We start from the raw sequence: 25,846 nt of genomic DNA, 5'->3' as shown, positions 1-25,846 counted from the left end.
AATGATAAATGCCTATACAATAAATTCAGCTGTAAATCACTGATTTTAAACAAATTTAGAGACAATCACAGAAATATAGTCCCAAAAAATTTTAAATGACTAAACAGTTTTAAGATATATATATATATATATATAGACTGACATGACAAAAGGCCACCTCTAAATTTTTCTTGTTTTCATATCTTATGAGGGAATATTAACTGATAAATAATATTCTAAGCAGTATAATTGATTCACTTTAGTACACTGCTCTACTGTCTGGAAATGTCATATGTCTGATTCATTTCCATGACATGATGTTGCATAATGAACTTAATGGATGAACAGAATTACTGCCCAACATCATATGAAAATAAAAGAACTTGAATGATAAACATTAAGGGGATGGGTAAGATATGGGCTAAAAAAGAGGGACTAAAAATAACAGAGGGACATTCAAACTCAAATCAAAAGTAAACTGACAACACCATGGCTAAAAATGAAAAAGACAAATAGACAAACAATAATACACATGACACAACATAGAAAACTAAAGACTTATCAACACGAACCCCAACAAAAACTGAACAGCTAACAGTGCACCTGTTTATCGAAAAGGAACAGTTAATTTAAAAGTTCAAAAAAACATTCTTTTCTCACGCATTAAACCGTTCTGTTTATAAATTCATAATGATTTCTGTAGGTGAAAGATGCTGAAAATGAACTGAAAAACAAATTTAGTGAGTTAGATACCTGTAAGACACAACTGATAACACTTGAATCACAACTATCAAGTAAAGATGATATTCTGTGTTCACTCAGACTTGACCTAACTGAAGCACAAGGTTACCAAGAGAGATATACACAGTCTAAACAACTACTAGATTCTACAAAGGTAAGATAACTTATATATGGTGTGTGAAATGGAAAAGATGTGATATAATCTTAAAGACAATTTTTTTTTAGGGCAATTTTTGAAACAATCAGACTATTATTGTAGATTCATTATTTTTCATTGGATACCTATTTTTATAGATTGAGGAAATGTAAAATTTGTATTTTTTTAGGTCTCTGATTTCATGGTTTTGCCCAAGTCTTTATACCAGCCTTTTGTTCTTCGATTACCAAATACATAAATTTGTGGTTTATCATGAAATCAATGAAAACTATTATTATTTGAATTTCAATGAATCTGCAGTATAATACCTAAACAGAAAATTTGAATTGTCAATTTTATACATCTTTTAAATCTATTTTGGTCTAAAACTCTTGATTTGCAAAAAAGGAAATGGACTTGACCTGTTTTCTCATCACAAACAATATCTTAAAGTTTCAAAACAATTGAATGGTTTTCAAGCGGTAAATTTTCATTGAAATAAATGTATTTTACAGAAAAATATTTTTCTTAAAAATCAATTAATTGATTCATGGTCATCAACAGGAATCTTTGAGGAGGGCGTAAACTCCAATATCACTTCCTATTGAATATCAAAAACTTTATTTCAAGAAAAAAATTTAAGTATTAAATTCAAAAAATATAATAGATGGTTTTATTTACTAGAATGAAATGATCGTTGAAAAAAAAATGCACTTTTTTTTTTACACAGGCTGAAATGCACAAGAAGACAGATATATTGGAGAAAGAGATAGAAGAAAAGAACAAAGAATTACAAGTGTGTGTTAAAAACCATGAATCAGAAATCCAGAATCTGTCTCAAAACTATGAAGCACAAATCAAAACAATTAATACGGAACATAAATCAGAGATAAAGAAACTTGACGAGACAAAATCTCAGGAAATCTCTCGACTCAGTTTGGAACACTCAGAAGAAATATCTAAATTGAAAAATTCTTTGAGTAAGATAGAGGAAACACAATCGGTTAGTAATGAGGTGATGGAATTGAAATCTTCACTAGAAAAAACTGAAGAAGAATTAAAAGAATATAGAGGGAAAATACAGACACAGGAAGAGGAAATACAAAAATCTTCTGAGGTATTTATTCAATTTATGATTCGTCTTAAATATGCATGAAATATTTGCCACTGGACATTAGGCAACAAACACTATATCAATCAATCATTTGATGATTCATCAGTCCTTCACCATATCTTTACTGTTTCTTTTGAGGAGAATTTACTGAATTAATTTAACCCTTTCCTCCATAATGACGCATTTCTACCCCTGTGTAGTACCTCATTTGAAACGTCTTACCTACAAAAAATCTGTATCAGACTTTATAATATTTGCATTTTATATAAAAAGGATATTCATGAGAATATCTTACTGGAATTTCATCGATGAAATATTCATTTTGCAATAATTACATTAGATGTATGTTTCACTATGATACATTATTATGATTGGCTAACTGCACTGCTCGTGTTATTCCGTAAGCAATTGCATTACACAATAAAACTTATCATTCATGACAACACCAGGTCCCACAATAAAGTGCACGGGTGAATTAAATAAAAAAAATGATAAAAATAGTGTTTTAATTATCCTAGCTAAAAAATGTAATTAGTATTAAATACTTCTTTTTGTAACTTTATAGGGTTGTAAAAGCGTTGACCGTTGCGCACATTTTTAGAATGAAGCGCGGAAAAATTTATTTCGGTCAACACTTTTACACCCCAATAAATTTCCAAAAAGAAGCATTCAATTCTTAAATGCATTAATACTTTAAACTGTTTTTTTTATTGAAAAAATCCTATGCGAATCAAGAATGTAGAAAAATAAAATCCATGGAGGAAAGGGTTAAGTACATTTGATGTTTTCCAATAGTTAGAATTTATCTATAAAATTTAATTGAGCATAGGCTCCTTTTTTTTGCTGCTCAGTAAATCTGAGAGATCAACATCAGATTTATATCATCAGTAGCTGAGAATAGGGTAAATGAAACCCTTTGACAGAAGTTTTTAAATCTTACAAAATACTTTAAAATTATATCTTAACCAATAGCTTATCCAAAACAATTGTTAAAGTTATATAAAAGAATTGAATGTTTCCATTGCACATAAAATATTCCTTTTTCCATCTCTCTTGAATATAACAATCGAATATGTATCAACTGCAAGAATGTAATAACACTTTTAACATATAAAATGAAAGATTAAAGTGAAAAGAGAATGTGAAGTTCATACAAAAATGCATTGTGGGTACATACTTAGTTATTTAAATTAAAACATACAACATAACCATGGTATTTTTGTTAAGGTTTTGATCAAATGGGAAAGCAGATGTTCACGTCTCCAAACAGAACTCACAGCAGAGAAGTCGAAATATATGAAGTTACGTCAACAGTTAGAAAGAAAATCTCAATCCAGTGACGAGACAGTAAGTTTACATAAGTTTATATACATATATATGTCCTACTGCCAAAAAATTGATCTGTGGAAAAATTATAATATCCTGAGTCAAAAGTTGGTATAAATATGAAAATAGTCTATAGTATATATTTGATCAAAAATGGTACTCTGTCTTCTTCATATGCGATTTCTTTATGAACAATGTTAAAAAAGACAAAATAATTGATTTTCATTCAATTAGATGTAGTTTCCTTCTAGCATAGAATATTTACAGTATAAAATCCATTGGTCCCTCCCCTTTCGGGTTAAAGAAATGAAAGAAAGCTAACCTTGTCTAATCTTCAAGAAAGGAGACATTATGTTTGGGTAGTACTTAATCTTCTCATAAACACAAGTCTGGGCGAAAACTTTTATCTATTGACACTCGAATATAATATTTGCATGAAGGTGTATTTCAATAAAACTCTGTTTAAGACTGTTTTGCATATTAAATTACCTTTCTGTGACCTCAAGGTCAAAACGTTTTATTTATTGATTATGACCTTTTTGTTTTGCTGAAATAATATTTATCCTTTGACATGGCTATTTGGAGCACTGAATGAGAATGTTAACCTAGATTCCAATGTGGATTTGTGGTTATTGAGGATTCATTTATTTTTTGTGGATTGCTGAAAACTTCATTTTTGTGGATTTCGATTCTGTGTTTTTGCCAATCTTTGTTTACAAATCCAATTGAAATTATGGTATTCATTGAACATTTGAATTTTTGGGTTCAACTGTTACCACGAAACCCACAAAATCTGTATCCAACAAATAATAATGAATCCACCATATTCATCTGTATTGTTTAATATTTCAGAGTATGAAAGAATTGGAAGCCAAAGTGACAGAATTAACAGAGGAGAAAAACAAGGTTATTGAGGATTGTAAACAGGCCTTTATTAAACGGAATTCACTGCAGGCTGAAAACAAACGTCTGACTGCCACTGTCAAAGCTTTGTCTCATAAATTAAAAGGTAATTGTATTCAAATAGATAACATGTAATTTAAACATCAATGAAAAATAGAATAAACCTAAAGATGCTTTCTATATGTATGTAATGTAATGTAAAATTAGCCCAGTGAAAGTAATGAAAGCTTTTCTTCATGTAGAACAGTGACGATACAAGCAATTCCATGTGGAATGAAAAGTTTCTCTGACTGAGAAAAACTGTTCACTGTGCTGAAATCACACTTTCCATTCCTACATCTGAACAGAACTATTTAATATTCATTTATTTTTTAGCTTGACAAAGGAGTTACATTGTATGAGCTTTTTTAAGATCTGTACAACAACAAAATTCTGTTAGCATTTTATTTGAATTTTTCACTATGTTAAATCACCCCGTATAACCCCGATACAGATGAAACCGGACGTTGACGCGTTCGAATCGAACACACCGTGTAACACTGAGTTCAGACAGTAAGAAATTCATACTTGGGGCCCTTTATAGCTTGTTGTTCGGTGTGAGCCAAGGCTCCGTGTTGAAGGCCGTACTTTAACCTATAATGGTTTAATTTTTAAATTGTTATTTGGATGGAGAGTTGTCTCATTGGCACTCACACCACATCTTCCTATATCTATTTTAAAGACAATCCAATATCTAATCTTGGGATATTTTGCTCCAATATATTCTTTGCCATAATACTCATTAGTTACTAAAAGGTTTTTCAAAAATGTGACATTTTTATATACAAACATAAAAAAACGCACGACGATATCAGTGATAAAACGTGCTTGGTATTTTTAAACATTCAAAACTTAATGTTTCTCGTTCCTCATAGTTTTTAAAACATACATTTTTGAAAACTTCATAGTATAAATTAACAAACGTATAAAGGTCGTTTGTTTATGTTGTATCTAGAAACAAAAAAAATACACGTTTTAAAGTGTCTTTATTTTCATGTTGTGTACGCTTCGTTGTCATTACACCTTTTTATACTGTACGCTTCGTTGACACAATATTGCGTTTTTCAATGAATTTTGCATGTATTATATTATGCTTTGATATGATTATAACCAATATGCATGTTTGAAAATAACAATTTAACACCATAACACGCAGACAGCAACCGTTGTATTGTCAAAAAACTCTTGGAGGAAATTTTTACATGTAAAAATATCCTGCGGCTCATGTATACGAAAGTGTGAATTGGTAGGAAAATACAATAATTCGACAGATGCAACTATGGCTAAGCATACAGATACACACGTCCGATTTCTAATTTGATAGAATTTTTGAAAGTGTTTACCATACGACATTCAATGTACGCTTAGATAGTGGGTTGGGTGCCCGCTAACATGTTTAATCCTGCCATATTCTGTATGTGCCTGTCCAAAGCCAGGAGCGTGTAATTCAGTAGTTATATATATTTTTTGTTCACTATTTTGTGCATAAATTGGGTCGTTAGTTTTCTCGTATAAATTTTACTACATTTGTCATTACGGTGTGTTTTATAGCGGTGTAGGCTTTGTTCATTGTTAAAGGCCGTACGGTGACCTATAGTTGTTCATTTTTGTTTCGCGACATATCAGAAAACGGGAGCGATGAGAGATCGGTTTTTAATTAGATTGAATGAACATGTAACTGATAGCCATCAAAGATATAAAGACGAAGAGACAATTCTTAATTTTAACTGGTTTGATTTCTTCAATTATGTTTTTGTGTTTGTTTAATTTTTAAGGTATAAAGATTATGCTTGAATTCCTCGAACATTACAGTTTATCTACTTTGGTGCAAAAGTCTAAATGATTGGTCAGGTCATTCTGGTTATCAAAAGCACCTTAAAGTCTATACCCACCCATATGCATTTCATTCAAATTTTGATTTATTTCGCAGAAGACCACAGGAACCATATTTATATTCCCCAGTTACCCTTGGCGTCATTGGTAAATTGTCGGTTGAGCAAAGTATCAATCATCAACCTAACCTTAAACATTTTCTTCTTTCGTGTTGGTACTGAACAATTTATGGACCCTTTTATTTGTTTATGACACGCGTACGTAATGGCTGATTGTTGGTTGCTAAACGCTCAATTGTTAATCTGGCATGCATGTTCAGGATAAGCACAAAGTAGCAACATATAATAAGGACACAAATGTTGCATTTCAACCGGCTATTTATGGACCTCTCTTAAAGTTTTTGCAAGGGTTCGTACAGTGTAGTTAGCGTGGTACTCTCTTTACACGAGACATTGGATTTTATATTCCAATTCGGACTGGACTGTGTACTTTTACATACCACACAACTAAACGGGTGGCCAACTTCTGTCAGTTTTTACTGCCGGTCTGAAAAAGACCAAAGTGATCATATCTAATAGTATATATCCCAGTCACCCTTCGCCAAATTCTTTCATAAATAAAAAAAAAATGGCCACAATAAAGAGAGTTTTGCTGTACCTGTTAAATCAAAACTTCACTAAGTCTTAGCATTATTACAATGTATGCACACTTATGAGAACTCATTATACCGTACATCCTCTCGATACTGTTTATATTTGGCATTGCACAAGTTCATGCGTTTTATTAAGCCACTTTACCCAAAAGCGTAGGATATATATAGATTCTTACATTGATACCAGTGGATTATCGGATTTATCCAATCGAGATAGTTAAATTATAAATTTTAAAGTCCAATTTAACTATCGAGATTGGATAAATCCGATAATCCACGAGTAACTATGTAAGAATCTGTTTCTCTAATGATTAAAAAGACATTTTCTTTTTTTGTTAACCGAAAATCCCCTTCGAGTGCCTTTCACATTGCACGAAGTTGTCAATTTCATTAACACCTGTTATCGTATTTTGATTCATTCTGTTAGCTAAAAAGGTCATGACCCTCAAAATCATCCAATGATCTTTTGAGATCACCAGCAACCACACGTTGATTAATTTTTTTTATACAATGGGTTCGGAAAGGGATAAATTTCCATAGAGTTAGAGAAACTGATTTAAAACACTTTAGATACATGATTTACTTCTTAGTTGTTATACGCTTTAAAATAACTATCAGTTACTACAATACTCCTTTGTCGATAGTTGATGTATATGGTTTACGTGCCTTTTACCGACATTTTGAGTTTAGCCAATTGCAACTGATCTTTTTTTATCATCTTGTGCTGTTACACCAGTGTTCTAGGTTCAGGAGAGGGTTGGGGGTTTACGTGTTTAATCCCGCCGCTATTTTTTGTCGGTCCAACTTCAGGATCCTGTAGTACATTGCTTATATAGATCTCTCATTTTTTTTCTTCTTTAATACATAATTTATAAGTGATAAATAAATAACCGTTAGTTTTATCGTTTTAATTTTTCCTTCTTTTTTTTTTTTATAGCGGGGCCTTTTTTAGCCGACTGTATGGTATAGGTTTTCCTCATTGTTAAATGTTTTACATTGGACTATAATCATTTGCTTTATACACCTACTTTATTTAAACTTTGGTGGAAAGTTGTCTCACTGGCCATCATACCACATCTGCAAAGCTTTATATGTAAAACAAAATATTTTAAAAATAGCAGTTGGAATGCCATCCATGGCATTCGTCAAATTAAGTTCAACGAGCTCTTACATGTATGTCGGCCTTCGTCTAGGGGAATTTGGACTAAGATCGGCATTTGGAAGAGCCTCAAATTGTGAAAAGGAAGTCATTAAAGTTTTAATGACTGTACTATACTTTTTGAAACTTTATTTCCTTTGGAATATTTTTGTTTACTGTTTATTTCATCTGGAATAACATTGAAAGTCTCAATTTCCAATTAAAACATTCCCAGCAGATGTACGCTGGTTAAATATTACAATTTTAGCTTTGTATGACAGACATGTTAAGTTTAACTATTTTGACTAAGTTAACAGATAAATATTTACAATAAAATACAGAAAAAGGGTCGCCGATACCATCTCGAAAACCTTGACAAGAAAGTGTTTGGTAAGGTTTTTGTCAACGAACTGTACAGTGGTTATTTCAAAACGCACAACGAACGCGACACATTTGTTGGAACGAACAATACAGTAAGAGAAATTTTATTTTGTATGATATCGCGTTTATTCTAAATTCTATTGCACATTTGAAGGCACGTAGTAATTTAATGTATAGTTATTTAGTATTGCTTAAGATATTAATACGCAAAGGTGTATGCACGAAAAGATATTCAGCATTGTTTATATCATAAACCGTATGAAACTGCACCATGTCTGTGCGTTTTGCATCTAGCAGTTTTATCAAACGTGTTATACAATATTTAAAACTTACAACACCTGTATAATTGAATAAATAAACTAACATGCATATTGGCATATTTATATATATATTCTCAAATAAGTTCCAGAGAGGCATTCGAAATTGTTGTCATCCCAAATGTTGTCCTGATTATCGCTTCGAACGCGTCAACTTCCGGATTCATTTGTATCGGGGTTATACGGGGTGTAAATGAACTAATTTTGTTTGAATTTTTCACAATGTTGAATGAACTAACTTTTTTTTACTGTTTCTATTATTTTTGCATTATGAGTGGGGTATGCTTATGATAACAACACATACATTTCTGTTCTGTTGTTGTGGGAAATAGTCAGATATTGACAGGATTGTCATTTGAAAGATAAATGATTGGTATATGAGTTGTCATATCTTGCACTTTCTTGAACTGTAAACAAAATTGTGCATTCATTTATTTTTGTGAGTACCAATTTTGTGGATCTATGAAAACGTACATTTCCTTTTATAGATATTTGATTTGTTATAGCAAAAAGTTGTAATTCAGTGAACATATAAATTTTTATTTCCCATGTACCAATGAACTCCACAAAAATTGGTATCCAAAGAATATCAATGAATACACAGTACTTCATGCAAATCAAACAACAAACACAAAAGGCTGTGGGGAGACCTATGGTTGGTAACATTGTTGGTCATGCAGATCATATGCATGCTTTTTCTATGGAAACTGTCAGGTCAAAATGCATACTTAGTAGCATGAAAGCCCTTGTGATGAAGATATGTCATTTGGTCAAGGATTGATAATTGTCTCATTGGCATATCGTCTTATTTTGCTTATACATTGTACTGAATTAAATCAAACAGAATTATGTTTTATTTACAGGAGACCATACCAAGCCAGTATCTACAACAGAAGAAACAAAAACCCCAATGGGATCTACTGTTTTATCTACAAAGACTGATATCTCAGAAACAAACTCTTTAGTTAGTGGAAAATCTCAAATTATAGACTCAAGACATTTATCATCATCAAATTCTAAAAATAATCATCCATCTATATTTAGTTCAACAGACTGTGCTATAATTAGACCTATTCCTAAACATCCTGCCGTTAGTCAGGAAGTAACTATGTCTTTTGAGCAGTCGGAATCTGGTCGTAGAATGAGTATTTCTAAATCTACTAGTTCTTTACCTGGAGGTGAATCTAGTCAGAGAATGACAAGATCACATAGTGTTGCTGCTGTTCAACAAAAAACAGTTTCTCCTTTGACAAAAATATCTGAAAAACGAAAATTACCACAAGATATAGAGAACAACCAAAAGAAACTTAAATCAGGTTTGTTTTTCTTCAATCAACTAATTTAAGATAGATGATACATTTACATACCTATTTCTTAATGAAAGTTTGATTTTCTTGGTTATCTCCCCTTATATGGCTAAGCTGGATTTTTTTAAAAATTAAACACAAAATATTTTGTAATCATAAAAAATAACTCAAATAATAAGATAAAACTAATGTTTTTCCTCATTTAGATGAAAAACCTTACAACTTTCTCAAAATTTGAATGTTAAAGGGATCTGGATTGATTGTTTTCTGTGATTGTTACACTTCAAGATGCAAGAAGACATCCAATTTACCACAATGAGGCTTCCTCATAATCTTCACCTTATTATGCCATTAGGCACCTTCAAATTTTTTTTTTTCGGAATTAGTTTTGGGGTTTCCTTACAGTAGCAAATTATGTTCTTTGCAGGGGTTGTGTGTATCATTTTGTTAGCTTAACTTTCAGTACTGCTAGTTCAGATTGATATTACATGTGTATCAGAAAAATGTTCACACTGTTTTTGACAAGTGGAAATTAACTGTTTATAATTTTTTTTTCAAACTAGATTTCCATGTAGAGAAGAAGCCACTGAGTACCATAACTAATAGTCCTTTAAAGAAGATACGGGAGGAATCACCTCGTGCTTTACCAAAACGTACACTCAGTTTAAAACGGTCTCCAGAGGTACGGAAAAATCTAAGACGTCCAAATAGTCCAGAAGAAAAAAATAATACTGACAATCAAGACTGCAAAGTATCATAGCGAACTTCATTTCAGGATTTATATTGGGTTCAATAACTTTCAAGGACTTTAAGTAGTATAGTATTTTCAAAAACTTTCAAGGACTTTACGTGGTATAGTTTGCTCTATAGCATTCAAGGACCTCATGTAGTTTTGGACTTATTTTTTTATACTTACAACATACGTGTAGTTTAGCATTATATTTTTACTATTGTAAAAATTTATAAGAATATATCTGTGCTTGTTTTATAGCTATTTCTGTGCAAAATTGTAATTATAACAGGATTATGCATAGAATAATCACAATTATATGAATAGAATAAACAGAGTTTGCCATTGAAGGAGATACAAAACATTTTACATTTAATGATTTGACAAGAAAAATAGAAAGAGTATGATAATTATTCATTTGTTATTCACATATTCATGCTATCATAAATGATATCTAAGTTTTCTCCCCTTCTTAAATTTTTTTGAAATAAATAGAATTAGTTATGTTGTTTTTTAAGCAAACAGTTTTTACATTTACTGCATTCCAAAATGGCTGCTGTTGTTAATTAAAAGATTGTAAAAGTGCTTTAAAGATTTTTAATTGACCTATGTAATCTGTGAAAAGCCTTACCTGATATTATATTTTTTCTAAACAAAACTTACTTATTTTGTTAAATAGATATTTTAGAAATATGTATAAATCTTTTCATTGTATTTTGACCAAAATTTGTACCAGTAGTTCACTTATAATGTGTCATACATTAAATTTTACATGCAAATGTAATACTTAAAGGGAAAATAGTTTATTTCCAAGTATCCAAATCTGATAACCTATAAAAAAGTTGATGTATTTTGATTGTTAAAGATTCTGTTATTATTAGGTTAAGTGTTAGTGGAAGGAAATAACTAAGTCTCTGATAGGTATTTATGTTTAGCAAGAAAAACAGTAAAAAAAATATTTCACTGTTAGTCTTTTTTTTAAAGTTTTTGGTGATCAGTTCTTTTTGCCTACGATTTTTGTAAATTTTTTACTGTATTCATTTATGAAAAGATCCATGTGTGATTTGTTGACGATGTATTTTGTATGCATTAGTTTTCTTGTCACAAAGAATAATGGCTTTAATAAGTAAAATAAGTTGGTTGACAGTATGCCAGAAAACTTTAAGCAAAATGTTTTCTATAAAACTTTTTGAATGTTTTATTGATGTTTATTATATGTCACTGTTCTTTATAGAAAGAAAAGAGTAAGTCAGTTTGTTTATTGAATTGAATATTAAATTAATGGCTTGAATGATTTATCTGTAATAACACTTACATAAAAAAATGTCTACCACATGCATATAAACCAAAGAAAATGTGTATTCAAACTTTTAAGCAAACCATTATAATGCATCTACATAATCTTTCAACTAATATACAATTGGATCAAATGAGGTCATACGACTGCCTTTGTTTGTTATTTATTATTTAAGTGTGTTGAATTATTTTTTGTTTATCTCATATGTGTATAAAGCTCTTCTGCGTGTTAAAATAGTTTTAGTTTACCACATTAGTGTTTAAAGAAAGCTCTTCTATGTGGAGATTTTTATACAAGTTACATAAATAAATATTGTAAAGTCACTTTTTATCATGTGAAGAAAATTATTCAAGTAATTTCTATGTAAATATTTATGAATCAATGTTGAAGCCATGAAAGTATAGATAACTTGTTTGAACCAGTAATGGAATAAACGAAAATATACGCAAAAACAGATTTATTTCTTGTTAAATATGGAATATTTTTTCTATGGAATGTTCAATTTGTATTTAAAAAGAATGATTTGTATTATCTATGTGCCGTTTCTATCTTTTGTTATGACAGGGTGTAAATGGAAACTTTGTTAAACTGCATTTATGATGTTTTATAACCTTAAAAATAATTATCTGTGTGTATGTGACTAACTCAATAGTATATAGAAATTGGATGCTATGAAAACATAATATGTTCCTCTTATATTCATCTTGACCTCTGTCTTTAGTCTATAACCTCATTAGAATTTTTAATTGTGCCTGTATATACCTTGTATTAGAAGCCCAACCAACAATATTATATAAATTACAGATGTTTTGTATATAATGATCCCCACCCAGTGACTATTTTGAGTTATTACATGTTATTGTTTTGTGTTGTCATATTTTTATTTTGATGTAATTATTATTTATAATACAGACTAACATTCTTATTTGCCTTTATTTTTTTCTATTTGAGGCTGAGTTGTAAGAAAATTCCTTATCAATGGAATGAGAATATGAATTTGACTTTAATTTTGTTTCTGTGAATAAGCCATTATGTGTCAGTTGCTGCTTTTTGGCTGTTCTACTTTGGCTGTCAATTTGCACACAATAGTGTGATTTATCTCAACCACTGTTCTTTGGTTCCTTGTTGATTAAATTTTGCTTTTTCTTTTTCTGAAAATCTTCATGAAATCTACAGCAAACTGCAACAGAAATTCCTAATTTTTATCAACAGAAATCTTACTGGCAATAATTGATTCTCTGTAGTCAATTTTCAAAATCGTATAAATAAAAAAGTTATGGAAGATCGCAATTGAGATAATTATCCACCAGAGACAAAAAGCATAGATGCAAGCGACTGTAGGTCACTGTATAGCCTTTAACAATGAGCAAAACCAATACTGTATAGTCAGCTATAATAGCTCCTGGAATGACAAAATGTATAACAGTTGAAATGAGAAAAATAACTATTAACCTGGTTTTTGTAGAAAACAAAGAAAAACTATATAATTGACAGCCACCAATGAAAACCAGTGAATTACAGGACTTTATATTTGATAGGCACATATAAGATAAAGTGGGCTAAAATCAGTTGGAAAAAAAGTTCAGATTGATACCAAGCACAAACAAGAGTGCACACACTGAAATGTCTCGCCTTTTTTACTAATCATTGATATTATGTTGATAGTCCTACGTATAAAGCTTTATTACATTTGTCACATAAACGTTACATTAACCTAGATAACTACACAAAGACCAATAAACCAGGAAAATAAGGTGTTCAGATGAACCATGCCAGGCTTACATGTACAGCTAACAATGCTTTCTTAAAACAAATATAGTTGACCTAATACTTATAGTTTATAATTAAATAGACGAAAACACAAAAACTTAACACTAACACTGGCCCATGGCGTATAGTATCAGATAAAAAGACTAAAACTGAAAAACTTAACTTTGACCACTGAACCATGAAAATGAGGTCAAGGTCAGATGACATCTGTCCGCTAGACATGTTCACCTTACAATCATTCCATACAACAAATATAGTAGACCTATTGCATAAAGTATGAGAAAAACAGACAAAAACGCAAAAACTTAACTATACCCACTGAACCATGAAAATGAGGTCAAGGTCAGATGACACCTGCCAGTTGGACATGTACACCTTACAGTCCTTCCATACACTGAATATACAAGCCCTATTGCTTATAGTATCTGAAAAATGGACTTGACCACCCAAACTTAACCTTGTTCACTGAGCCATGAAATGAGGTCGAGGTCAAGTGAAAACTGTCTGACGGGCATGAGGACTTTGGAAGGTATGCACATACTAAATATAGTTATCCTATTACTTAAAATAAGAGAGAATTCAACATTGGACATGTGACTGACGGAAACTTCGTAACATGAAGCATCTATATACAAAGTATGAAGCATCCAGGTCTTCCACCTTCTAAAATATAAAGCTTTTAAGAAGTGAGCTAACACTGCCGCCGCTGGATCACTATCCCTATGTCGAGCTTTCTGCAACAAAAGTTGCAGGCTCGACAAAAACCAAAGTACATATTTAATACTAAAAAGATAAATACAACTAATAAATAAATCATGTTCTCCAGACTAAATCAATCAGCATACATCCAATGGATTAATTGTAACAAAAAATCATAATAGTCTGTGTAAAAAAAAGTGTGTACAAGGCGAAAAAAAAATCATTGACAGGATGTGTTATCAGTATTTTTAAGAGACTACAATTAAAGTTATTAAAACATCAAAAACCCTTTCCAAACCTTCATGGAAAAATTGGCAGAAGCTTCTTCATAATTGAAAGATACCATATAGGAAAAAGTTCAATAACTTCTCTGGAACTGAAATTATCAAGATGCTTGATTTTTTTATTGACAACATATTTGTTACGTTTAAAGAACGTGTTTTTCAACAGACTGTCGGCATTCCAATGGGAACAAACTGTGCCCCTCTACTTGCCGACTTATTTCTTTATTATTATGAGGCTGACTTCATGCAGGAACTTCTTAGGAAGAAAGATAAGAAGTAAGCAATATCCTTTAACTCTACTTTCCGCTATATAGATGATGTTCTTTCACTAATAATTCAAAATTTGGTGACTACGTGGAACGCATCTTTTCCATTGAACTCGAGATAAAGGATACTACAGATACAGTCGGCTTCATATCTTGACTTACATCTAGAAATTCACCATGAGGGTCGGTTGAATAAAAAACTTCACGACAAAAGAGATGATTTCAGCTTTCCAATTGTGAACTTTCCATTTCTAAGTAGCAACATTCCAGCAGCACCTGCATACGTAGTATATATCTCCCAATTTATACGATATTCCCGTGCTTGCATTTCCTATCATATTTTTTTTGATAGAGGGTTGCTGCTCACAAGGACGCTATTAAACCAAGAGTTTCAAATGGTGAAGTTGAAATCATCCCTTCTTAAATTTTACGGACGCCATCACAAGTTGGTTGACCGTTATGGAGTAACCGTTTCACAAAGGATATGTTCCTTACGTCGTAACTACAATCCCCTTCCCTTTCATGAATGTGACCTACCGAATTAGACTATTTACCGGATTTGATATCACATAAGCAACACGACGGGTGCCACATGTGGAGCAGGATCTGCGTACCCTTCCAGAGCACCTGAGATCACCCCTAGTTTTGGTGGGGTTCGTGTTGTTTATTCTTTGGTTTTCTATGTTGTGTCATGTGTACTATTGTTTGTCTTTTTCATTTGTAGCCATGGCGTTGTCAGTCTGTTTTAGATTTATGAGTTTGACTGTCCCTTTGGTATCTTTCGTCCCTCTTTTATAAAACTTGGCCACAAGTTTATTCACTATCAAGATAGCTCAGTGAGTAATATATGTACATTTTCTTCATTTTGGTAACACCTAGCACCAAAGTTACAAAAAGCGGTACAGAGGGATTGCAATCGGGGCAGCTGCAGGTGTCAGACCAGCAATTTAAGAACGTGAAAGTAGCCCTACTCGGACAACAAAGGTGCATTTGATGTCATTTTTTTCCTGAAAATTTACTTGTCTATGAGTTGCATTCAACATTGAGGATTAATGCACTCTATAGTATACCAAATTTAGATTTCCAAAAATCCAGGGGTTATTTTTAGGGGTACTCCTATTCGGGAGACCTCTTCTTTCTTCTATGATTTTAAATGTATGTGGAAAATTTGCATGTAGAAAGCTGATACATGAACAACTCATGATATATCTGGTTTCCATGAATTAGAAAAATAAATTTCAAAATTTGATCGAATAAGGGATTTTTAATTGGTGGTCTGACACCTGCATACACTAGTATAAAGCTTTATATTTAAAGTAAAAGACCAGTCTTTCTTACCTTGTTTGCAGATATTTACCTTATTTTACACGATGCATATAATGGATTAAGTGTAAAAATGTCCCTAAAAGTCTGGGTAGAACACCAATTAGAGCAATGTCAAAATTTAATTTTAGACAGGATGTAAGTACATAAACAAAAACTATACGTTTGATAATTATTTTATACTCTGAAGAACATTTTGGGGTGATTGAATCACTTACCTGGTAACTATGATTCACTTTTTTTCGTTTATCTTAGAGACTACAATTATATACAGTTTGGTGTTATTAATGTGCATGGTTTAATTCACCATTTTTTACCTAAAAAAAAGTCTGTATCAAGTCAAGAATATGACAGTTATTTTCCATTTGTTTGATGGGTCTGAACTTTTGATTTGATTTGATAAAATACTCTCTTTTTTGAATTTTCCGTATTTTCATATTTTACATTTAACAAAATCTTTCGTATGTCAATTGTCCTTGACCTCAATTTTGTTGTTTGGTGATTGCTGGTAAAACATATAATTTACTATGAGTTATGACATAACTATATTTGGAAAATGGATTTTACATGTCTGGCAGGCATAGTTTTGTCACCTGACCTCAACTTTATTCTAATGGATTAGTGATCAAGATTAAGAGTTTGTGATCAAGTTCGTATATCAGTGCAATCAATCAATGTGTCAACCATATCTATATTGTATGGAATAATTGTAAAGTGAACATGTCCGACAATCCGAGTTTCATCTCAACTTTATATATAGTTCGTAAATCCAAACGGGGATGTATGTGAATAGTTATCTAAGGTACCAGACTTATAATTTAATACGTCAGCCGCTCGTTTCGTCTACATAAGACCTACCAGTGGCGCTCATATCAAAATAGTTATAAAGCCAAACACGTATAAAGTTGTAGAGCATTGATGACCCAAAATTCCCAAAAGTTGTGCCAGATAAGCTTTTTATTTCGTCGGACAATTTTCCAAATATGAAGACGCGAAAACCAATAAACTCATACGATATCGATCAACGGAACAAGTGCAAACCAAATGATATATTTCTGACTTGGCATACACACGTTTTTGTCGGACATATTACATACAGTATGCACTATTCCCTTTCTCGACGTTGAATCAAAATTAAGTAAATAGTAATACAGGGTAAACAAAACAAAAAACTTTATAAACGCAATAGAATGGTGAACCTATGTTTAAACCTAACAAGTCGATTTAGAGAGAAACCAAGGTTACTATCAAATATTGATGGAATCGCATGGAGTTCAAATGCATTGTTCATGATGCGCTGATTTGGTAAGTTTCTACTGCTATACATCATGCATGTGATAAATTATAAAAGGGGAAGTCGATAAAATACTCACAAAATCAAACGCTATCAAACAATGGAAGGAAGTGAATAACAACTGCAATATTGCAAGCTTGCATCAAGGCACAATACAATTTCACAATCGGGAAAAGGACACATTTACAGATTTGACGACTATTCTGGTATCTATAGAATAAAGATCGAATAAAGATCGAAGATTGCGAGAACATATGTCGCAAGTGAGCCGAGACACACGTTGACCGTCAAAAGTAAAAGAAACAAAAATAGCAAACTTAGATGTAATTCAAAACGGAAATCAAATGGCAAAATCAAAATCTCAAACACATCAAACCGATGGATAACAACTGTCACATTCCTGACTTGGTACTGCATTTTTATGTAGAAAATAGTGAATTAAACATGTTTCATAGCTAGCTAGCTTAACATGTATGGTAGTCGCATAAAATTTAAGTATCTTGAAAATATATATCCCCAGGAGTCAGCAACTCAGTGTTGACATGAATATCAGATATATGGTCATTATTATAAATTTCCTGTTACAAAACTTTGAATTTTTCGAAAAACTAAGGATTTTCTTATCCCTGGAATAAATTACCATAGCCGTATTTGGTACAACATTTTGGAATTTTGGGTCCTCAATGCTCCTCAACTTTGTACTTGTTTGGCTTTATAACTATTTTGATTTGAGCGACACTGATGAGTCTAATGTAGACGAAACGCGAGTCTGGCGTACTAAATTATAATCCTGGTACCTTTGCTAACTATTGATGATAAGTATACTGAATGTTCTCATTAAGCTTGAATATAGATTTGTGTTTGTTATATTTACCAAACAATAATGGCAATACTTTTGAGAAACGATATGGACAATGCGAGTGACAGGTTCTTGAAATTTTCAATACAACTCAGTATTTCAGGGTGTCAAAAGTAGTTGCCAAGATTCTCCATGTTTTGATTAGAAAACTTTGTTAGTTATACTTAATGCTGTTGTATGTGATTTGTCGGAAGCTCTCATTGAAGCTAGAGTTTGGTTGACCCACTGTCTGATCTAAGTGAAAACAGTTTTGAATGTAAAAAAAAGTGCAATTTATAAATTGTGGTTTTCCCTTTTTTTCTCTCCGTTGTTTGTTCGAAAGGGCTTATATCATTGACACAGAAAACGAAACTACCCTGACAAAATCATGTACACCCACCATAGAGGCAAATGCATAGAGCAACAGCGGTAGCAAAAACAGATGAAGAGCCTAAATGAATAAAAAATATGGTTATTCCTTTCATTGACTCACCTGGACACCTGATATTCAGAAGAAAATTGAACCATGCCATTATATTATAATCTTGATGCTATATTATCGAGTCAAAATGAATAAGGATTTATTGTAAATATTGGTAGAAGAATTCAAAAATAATATTTCACTTAGTCCATTGGTGACAAAGATTTGTGTTACATCTGTATTCTATCTTATGCAATTTGGTAATACAGGCACAGTTTGAAGCCTTAAAGTAAGTATGTAAGACAGACAAAATCAAAATTACAGATACAAAAATCTGACCAGCAGACGTTTTATATTGGTTTTTTCCGTGGTTCATTGGGCCAAAATTTAAAAAAAGAGGCCTCATCATATTTTTCCTTTAAGTTTATCGCAGTTTATATAACTGTATATCATTACAATAGCATATTTTTATCGAAGAATTGAATCGAAGTGCACCGAAAACTTTTTTTTATCGAATACTTGTAAGAACAAGTAAGCTCATTTTGGTTACCAATATCATACAATGAGATTAATACGTAATACTGTTGAAAATCGTTTGTAGTCGTTCATGTATAATAAGAATGAAATTGTTTACAAGCATTGCATTTAAAACATCATACTTTGATGTAATGCACCGACCACATTGTATTGTAATGTCAAATGAAGGCTAACAAACTTTGTGAGGTAGACGAATCGGTATTAAAATTTCAAATTAACTATGTATATGCAAAACTAAGCAGACTGGTTATATTTTCTCTTCATTCTTTATAAGACATGTAAACGTTATTTTCTGTTAAGACACACACACACACGTTTGACCTTGTATGAAAATAAATTTTAATAAAACACTATGTTTAAAGAAAACACATGATTTGTAAAGTTTTTCAAACATTTCTGAAGAATATGCTTTTTTAGGCTAGCAATATTCCTTAATATTACGAAAATGATTTGAAAAATAGCATATCTCAACCAGTAATATGCAAAAGTAAAATAACAAAAATATCGAACTCTTTGGAAAATTCAAAACGGAAAGTCCCTTATCAAATGACTAAAATGTAAAATAACAAAAATACTGAGCGCTGATGAACATTTAAAACAGAAAGTCTCTAAATTAAAAGTCCCCTATTAAACTATCGAAGAAGTGCGTAATAAAAATGCAAAATTCAGATAAATAGAATATGAATGAATTACATTTTAAAGGCATTCAAATGAGGAACTTCAAATTAAGTTAACTTACCATATCAAATTAGTCTTGAGGTATATATTCCAGGTACTGACGTTGTTTATCATCTTAATGACGTGTTATAGTGTTCATTTATTTGTCTTTGAAATTCATTAACTTTTACTACTGTTTAGTGTTTTGTGGTAATATCCTTTCGGTATGGCTAGGCACTTATACATCCCACCATTGTGTTATGGTAATTTTTGTCGAGCCTTCGACTTTTGTCGAAAAAAGCGAGACATAGCGATCTTACCTTCCCCCGTCGTTGTCGTCAGCGGCGTCTACAAACATTCACTCTGTGGTTAAAGTTTTTGCAATTTTAACAAATTTCTTAAAGGAGGGACAAAAGATATCAAAGGGACAGTCAAAATCATAATTATAACACAAACTGACAACACGGCACAGTCTCGCATTTCCCCGTTTCTAAGCCTCATCCTTATATCGTTGATATGTCAAGTCAATGCACTATAATTGTCTATTTACAGGTTTTTCAATTATCATTAACAGGCACTAAGTATTGTATTGCATTGTAAAGTCAGCAGGTCAGCAACCTTACACAATTAGTTATAAAAAAGACATCTATTGGCTGTTTCCTATATATATAATTATCAAAGTCTTGAAATTATCAGAAACTCACTTTGGACATTCAGAAATTAAAAAAAAAGTTTACAAATGTTAAGCTAGTGAAAGAAAATATTTCTGACTTATTTAGCTTCTGCATTAATTTAATATCCGCCAAGCAGAGACCAAAATGCAGCTATGAAAAGATCTCAATTTATTATATTGGATTTTTCTGTCTATTCTAATTTATTAAGTTTGATAAAAATTCGATTGCATCAATATATCTTTGCTTAAATATCTGAACGATTATAAGTCAATGTACGGCCTTCAATACGGAGCCTTGGCTCACACCGAACAACAAGCTATAAATTGCCCCAAAATTACTAGTGTAAAACCATTCAAACGGGAAAAACAACGGTCTAATCTATATAAAAAAACGAGAAACGAGAAACATGTATATATTACATAAACAAACGACAACTACTGTACATCAGATTCCTGACTTAGGACAGGTGCAAACATTAGCAGCGGGATGTTCATTTCACAGTATTACCATCTTCAAAAAGTGTTTCCATTTTGACTAATATTCAATGAAGCGAAATAAAGAAACGGTCGTGTTTTACTTTAATTGGCATGCATGATGAATTCCGCCATCTTATAATTCGGATTATTTTATCATCAATTTATGTTATTGAATTTAACCTTTAAATTACTTTGAAGTCGAATCAGTTTATATTGAGAATTCAGCCTTGCTTCATAGCCGATGAGACATTGTGAAATACAATGAAAAAAAGTTCGAACACACGTAATGTTCTGTGGTTTTCTTGGCTGTAAACCTGATACAATATATCAAGAAATAATGCTGATATTCTTTTAGATAGCATAACTTTGAATTTCCTCAAGGTCATCCTTCGAACGTATTGATTATTTATTTTACCGTTCTTTCTGTTATTCAGAGATAGCCTTTATTGACAAGAGTAGACCGGATTACTCTTTTTGTAAAATTTATTGTTGAATGGTTTCCTATTTGTAATTACATCCATAACTTCGAGATTAACATCTTTCATAACAAGCTTTCCATGCATGTTAATTCCGTATTTATGAATTGCTAATGTTTTGTAAAATACAACATCATTCTTTGTCAATCTGTTTGCACATCAATACATTTGAAGTTGAAAAAAATGTAAAAACAATGTAATAATGTAAAATCATGTAAGATCACCTAGGAACAAGCCACAGGAGCTATGCTTTCGTGTCCGTCGAAATCGGCTAACTTGTAAGGTATCTTTTTTGCTTGTTTTCTTTTTAACCCGCATAATTCCACTCTCACTGGTGAAAAGATTGTGTACTCCAAAGAAATCTCTGTAATTGTCAATTTTTTTTACATGTCGTTTATTTAATCCTGGTAACTTCGATGAGGTCTTTTTTGGAGCCTCATATAGCTCTCTATGCGATATACTGGTTTTGCTTGTGAACTCTCAAAGTTCCCCTTACTTTGAACAATTGTTTTACAGCACAAAATAGACAAAAAATGCAAATTTGCGACTCACTTGTTGCAATGACGGCAATGTTATCCCTACTGAATGTTTTGTACTCGTAAACTATAAACAAAAACTGTGTTATCGTAAGAACTTGTACACATTCTTGGTCTTGATATAGTGGGCTGATATACAAAGAGACTGTTGTGACTCACAGACCCGTCTCTTTTAAGCTATTTAGAACTTTCATAATCATATTTGAGATCCACTAATGTAGACGGAGTTATCGTAAAGCAAGTATGTACCAAGTTAGGAACATGCCAGTTGTTATCAATTCGTTTGATTTGTTTGAGCTTTTGATTTTGTCCTTTGATTTGGTTTGAATTTTTGTCGTAGTACCGTGTTTTGTTATTTTACTTTTTACAAGAAAGCGATTTTCAAGATGTACATGATGCAAGCAGCAATATCTTATAATAGTTAGTAAGCCAGGTGAGCGGTACAGACTCAACTAAGCCTCTTCTTTTAAAATGTAATCATCATTTTCCACAAATTTGTTATACATTATTTTAAAAAGCGGAAGTCATCTGTTGTGCGTGGTTGTAAAGTATTTTAATTCCATTTTAAAAACATAACTTGCGAAATCTTGCATGTAATTAGTGCCACATCTGTTTAAAAAAATCAATGTCACGTTAATATTTAAAGCAACGTATTCAACAAAGATACCACATTCGTAATCTACAGCACCAAGATGATCGCAGCCCAAATAATCCTCGGAACTTTAGTAATCGCCGCTCTGTGCGGTACAGGTAAGTTCTATGTCTAATAAAAAAGAACTGAATTTTCCTCTATTTCTAGAGTGGTTGTTTTAAATAAGAAAAGGATATGAATACCAATTACTTCAACTTTCTATCATTTTGAGGGTTCATACTATGTTTTGAATAGTAATACTTGTATGCAGAAGTGCATTAAATTTTGTATTTAGAAAATAGGTACATGGGTCGCACATTGTGTTACACCCAAGAATTCAAATTTAGTTTTTAATACAGGGTTTGAAGTTTGTTAAATTTTGATAGGACGTGATGTATTTATACAGATTTTTTAAAGCTGGAATATAATTATAAAATGATCTATTTTTTACATTTAGAAAAAAAAATGGCACCTTATTTCTTCACATCTATAGTACTACTTATTGTTTACATTGACTATGTGTATTGCTTATCACAACTTCAGTAATAATAAAAGTATAACAAGTAGGATATCAACACCAACAAAACAAAAATCAGAGAGAGAAAAATCATTTTGATTTATTCATATTTATTCTATCTTGATAAAAAGACAAACTGTCAAATTGTATTTGTTATCCCTCCACCACACGATCACCTAGTTTTCCTTATATGTATATTATTTCTTAATTAATTTCATTTATATTTTAATTATCAGGTTACTCGTTCCATAAGTGTGAAAGTGCAGGAAATGGCTATTGCACCCGTCACTATTGTAAATATGGTTACTATCTGGAAACGGACCCAAAACTAAGTGATTGTAATGACTATAAAAATTGTTGTCGACGTAACAGTAAGTACTAATACTAAGTTGATAATCCTTCATTTACAATCCGTTTAAATACAGCATTGAAATTCCCTTGTATGTTTGATTGAGCAATCGATTGATTATTGGTGTCTAACGTCACTTTCAGCCCTGCTGAAGTCTGAAAATCAAAGTTTGTTTCCTTCATATTGATATCTGCAGTCTAAAGTAATGAAATGAGTACATTTATTATTTGTAATATTTAATTCATATGTTACTTATAAACATGTTATAGGCATGTTTTATACGCGTCTGGCGTATAAAATTATGATCCTGGTACTTTTGATAACTAATTATAGAACTATATGACTATCAAGAATTGAAATGTGAAATACTTTTTTTATTGATGCGATATTCAAAAATTTTCACAGTTATAAAGTGTCTGCTATTTTCGCCCACACCTCATTCAATTCATGCTCATCTTTTACAGAACCTGGATATGGAGGATATGATGCAAAATATGAACCAGAATATGCACCACAATATGCACCACAATATGCACCACAATATGCACCAGAATACAAGCCATCATATAAGCCAGCATATGAACCAGCATATAAGCCATCATATAAGCCAGCATATAAGCCAACATATGCACCAGCATATAAACCAACATATAAGCCAGCATATAAGCCATCATATAAGCCAGCATATAAACCAACATATGCACCAGCATATAAGCCATCATATGCACCACAATACAAGCCATCATATGCACGAGAATATAAGCCAAATTATTAAACAACGGAATGTCTTCCACACGATAGGCTATAAACGGAATCTTCAATGTTTTTGTTTTTTTAAATAAAATTTTCGAAATAGCAATTTGTCTCTGTTGTTCTTGGTCCCAAATGACTGATTATATGATTAGCAAAAGGATCAAACATATTTATTCTAAAATGCTCTTTAACTGTTTCTTCTGCTGCGGTTGCTCTTTGTCTGTGTCGCCCTGCTATTACGGTTAATAGTAATTTCTGCTACAACGAAAGATGACTTTTCAAATAAAAGATTCATTGTCAGTACAGTGATTAGGACCCATTATGTCAACTAAAAGTCTTGCTTTAATATGAGATACCACAAACTCACATGCATCAGCTTTGAGTACTCTATCAAAGTATTTAAACTTTGAAGCTGCGATTTGTATTGAATCAGAAGCGCTCCTTTGGATTAAACTTCAACAGAAACGCTCAAAGCCAAATATTTGAAAGCCGAGGCTGTATAAGTATCGAAACAGTCACAGAGCTATAAGATCAAAGAGGGACGAAAGATACCAAAGGGACATTCAAACTCTGGCTAAGAGCAAAAAAGACAAACAGACAAGAATAGCACACATAACACAACATAGAAAACTAAAGAATAAACAACACAATCCCCACTAAAAACTAGAGGTGATCTCAGGTGCTCCGGAAGGGTAAGCAGATCCTGCTGCACATGTGGCAGCCGTCGTGTTGTTTATGTGATAACAAACCCGGTAAATAGTCTAATTCGGTAGGCCACATTCATGGAAGGGAAGGGCATTGTAGTTACGACGTAAGGAACATATCCGATATCATTTATGAAACGGTTATTCCATAACGGTCAACCAACTCGTGATGGCGTCCGTAAAATTTACAAAGGGATGATTTCAACTTCATCATTTGGAACCATTGGTTTAATAGCTTCTTTGTGAGCAGTAACCCTCTATCAAGAAAATCATGATAGGAAATGCAAGCATGGGAATATCGTATCAATTGGGAGAAATATACCCCGTATGCATGTGCTGCTGGAATGTTGCTAATAAAAAATGGAAAGTTCACAATTGGAAAGCTTAAATCATCTCTTTTGTCGTGAAGTTTTGTTTTCAACCGACCCTCATTGTCAATTTCTAGATGAAAGTCAAGATATGAGGCCGACTTAACTGTATTAGTAGTATCCTTTATTTCTAGTTCGATGGGATAGATGCGTTCCACATAGTCACCAAATTTTGATTTATTTAGTGAAAGACATCATCTATATAGTTGAAAGTAGAGTTAAAGGATATTGATAACTTCTTATCTTTCTTCCTGAGAAGTTCCTGTATGAAGTCAACCTCATAATGAAAAAGAAACAAGTCGGCAAGTAGAGGGACACAGTTTGTTCCCATTTGAATGCCGACAGACTGTTGAAAAACACGTCCTCCGATTGTAACAAAT

The 25,846-nt window shown here is 32.0% G+C and overlaps 2 protein-coding genes across 3 annotated transcripts in view; both read left to right on the top strand.

Moving 5' to 3' along the window:
• LOC134710174 (centromere protein F-like) overlaps positions 1-12,818 on the top strand; it is a 37,791-nt gene extending 24,973 nt beyond the window's left edge. For both annotated transcript variants that reach the window (XM_063570394.1, XM_063570393.1), the window contains exons 12-17: positions 683-874; positions 1,587-1,973; positions 3,198-3,317; positions 4,149-4,305; positions 9,423-9,875; positions 10,430-12,818. In XM_063570394.1, the coding sequence (XP_063426464.1) occupies positions 683-874; positions 1,587-1,973; positions 3,198-3,317; positions 4,149-4,305; positions 9,423-9,875; positions 10,430-10,626 (1,506 nt within the window). In that variant the 3' untranslated portion in view covers positions 10,627-12,818. The remainder of the gene's footprint in view (positions 1-682; positions 875-1,586; positions 1,974-3,197; positions 3,318-4,148; positions 4,306-9,422; positions 9,876-10,429) is intronic.
• A 10,011-nt stretch (positions 12,819-22,829) lies between these two features.
• Positions 22,830-24,416, top strand: LOC134710187 (adhesive plaque matrix protein-like). The gene is made up of 3 exons (XM_063570414.1): positions 22,830-22,894; positions 23,529-23,663; positions 24,106-24,416. The coding sequence occupies exons 1-3, from the start codon at positions 22,837-22,839 to the stop codon at positions 24,414-24,416; spliced, it is 504 nt and encodes a 167-aa protein (XP_063426484.1). The 5' UTR covers positions 22,830-22,836.
• Positions 24,417-25,846: the final 1,430 nt, after the last annotated feature.

The sequence above is a fragment of the Mytilus trossulus genome, chromosome 3 (assembly GCF_036588685.1).
Source record: "Mytilus trossulus isolate FHL-02 chromosome 3, PNRI_Mtr1.1.1.hap1, whole genome shotgun sequence".
Taxonomy (NCBI): Eukaryota; Metazoa; Mollusca; class Bivalvia; order Mytilida; family Mytilidae; genus Mytilus; species Mytilus trossulus.
This window is presented reverse-complemented; position numbering and strand designations above follow the sequence as displayed.

Coding starts and splice junctions, on each gene's coding strand:
- LOC134710187 (XM_063570414.1), top strand. CDS start 22,837: ATGATCGCAGCCCAAATAATCCTCGGAACTTTAGTAATCGCCGCTCTG. Junction 22,895..23,528: donor CGCCGCTCTGTGCGGTACAG/GTAAGTTCTATG, acceptor TTTAATTATCAG/GTTACTCGTTCCATAAGTGT. Junction 23,664..24,105: donor AAATTGTTGTCGACGTAACA/GTAAGTACTAAT, acceptor CATCTTTTACAG/AACCTGGATATGGAGGATAT.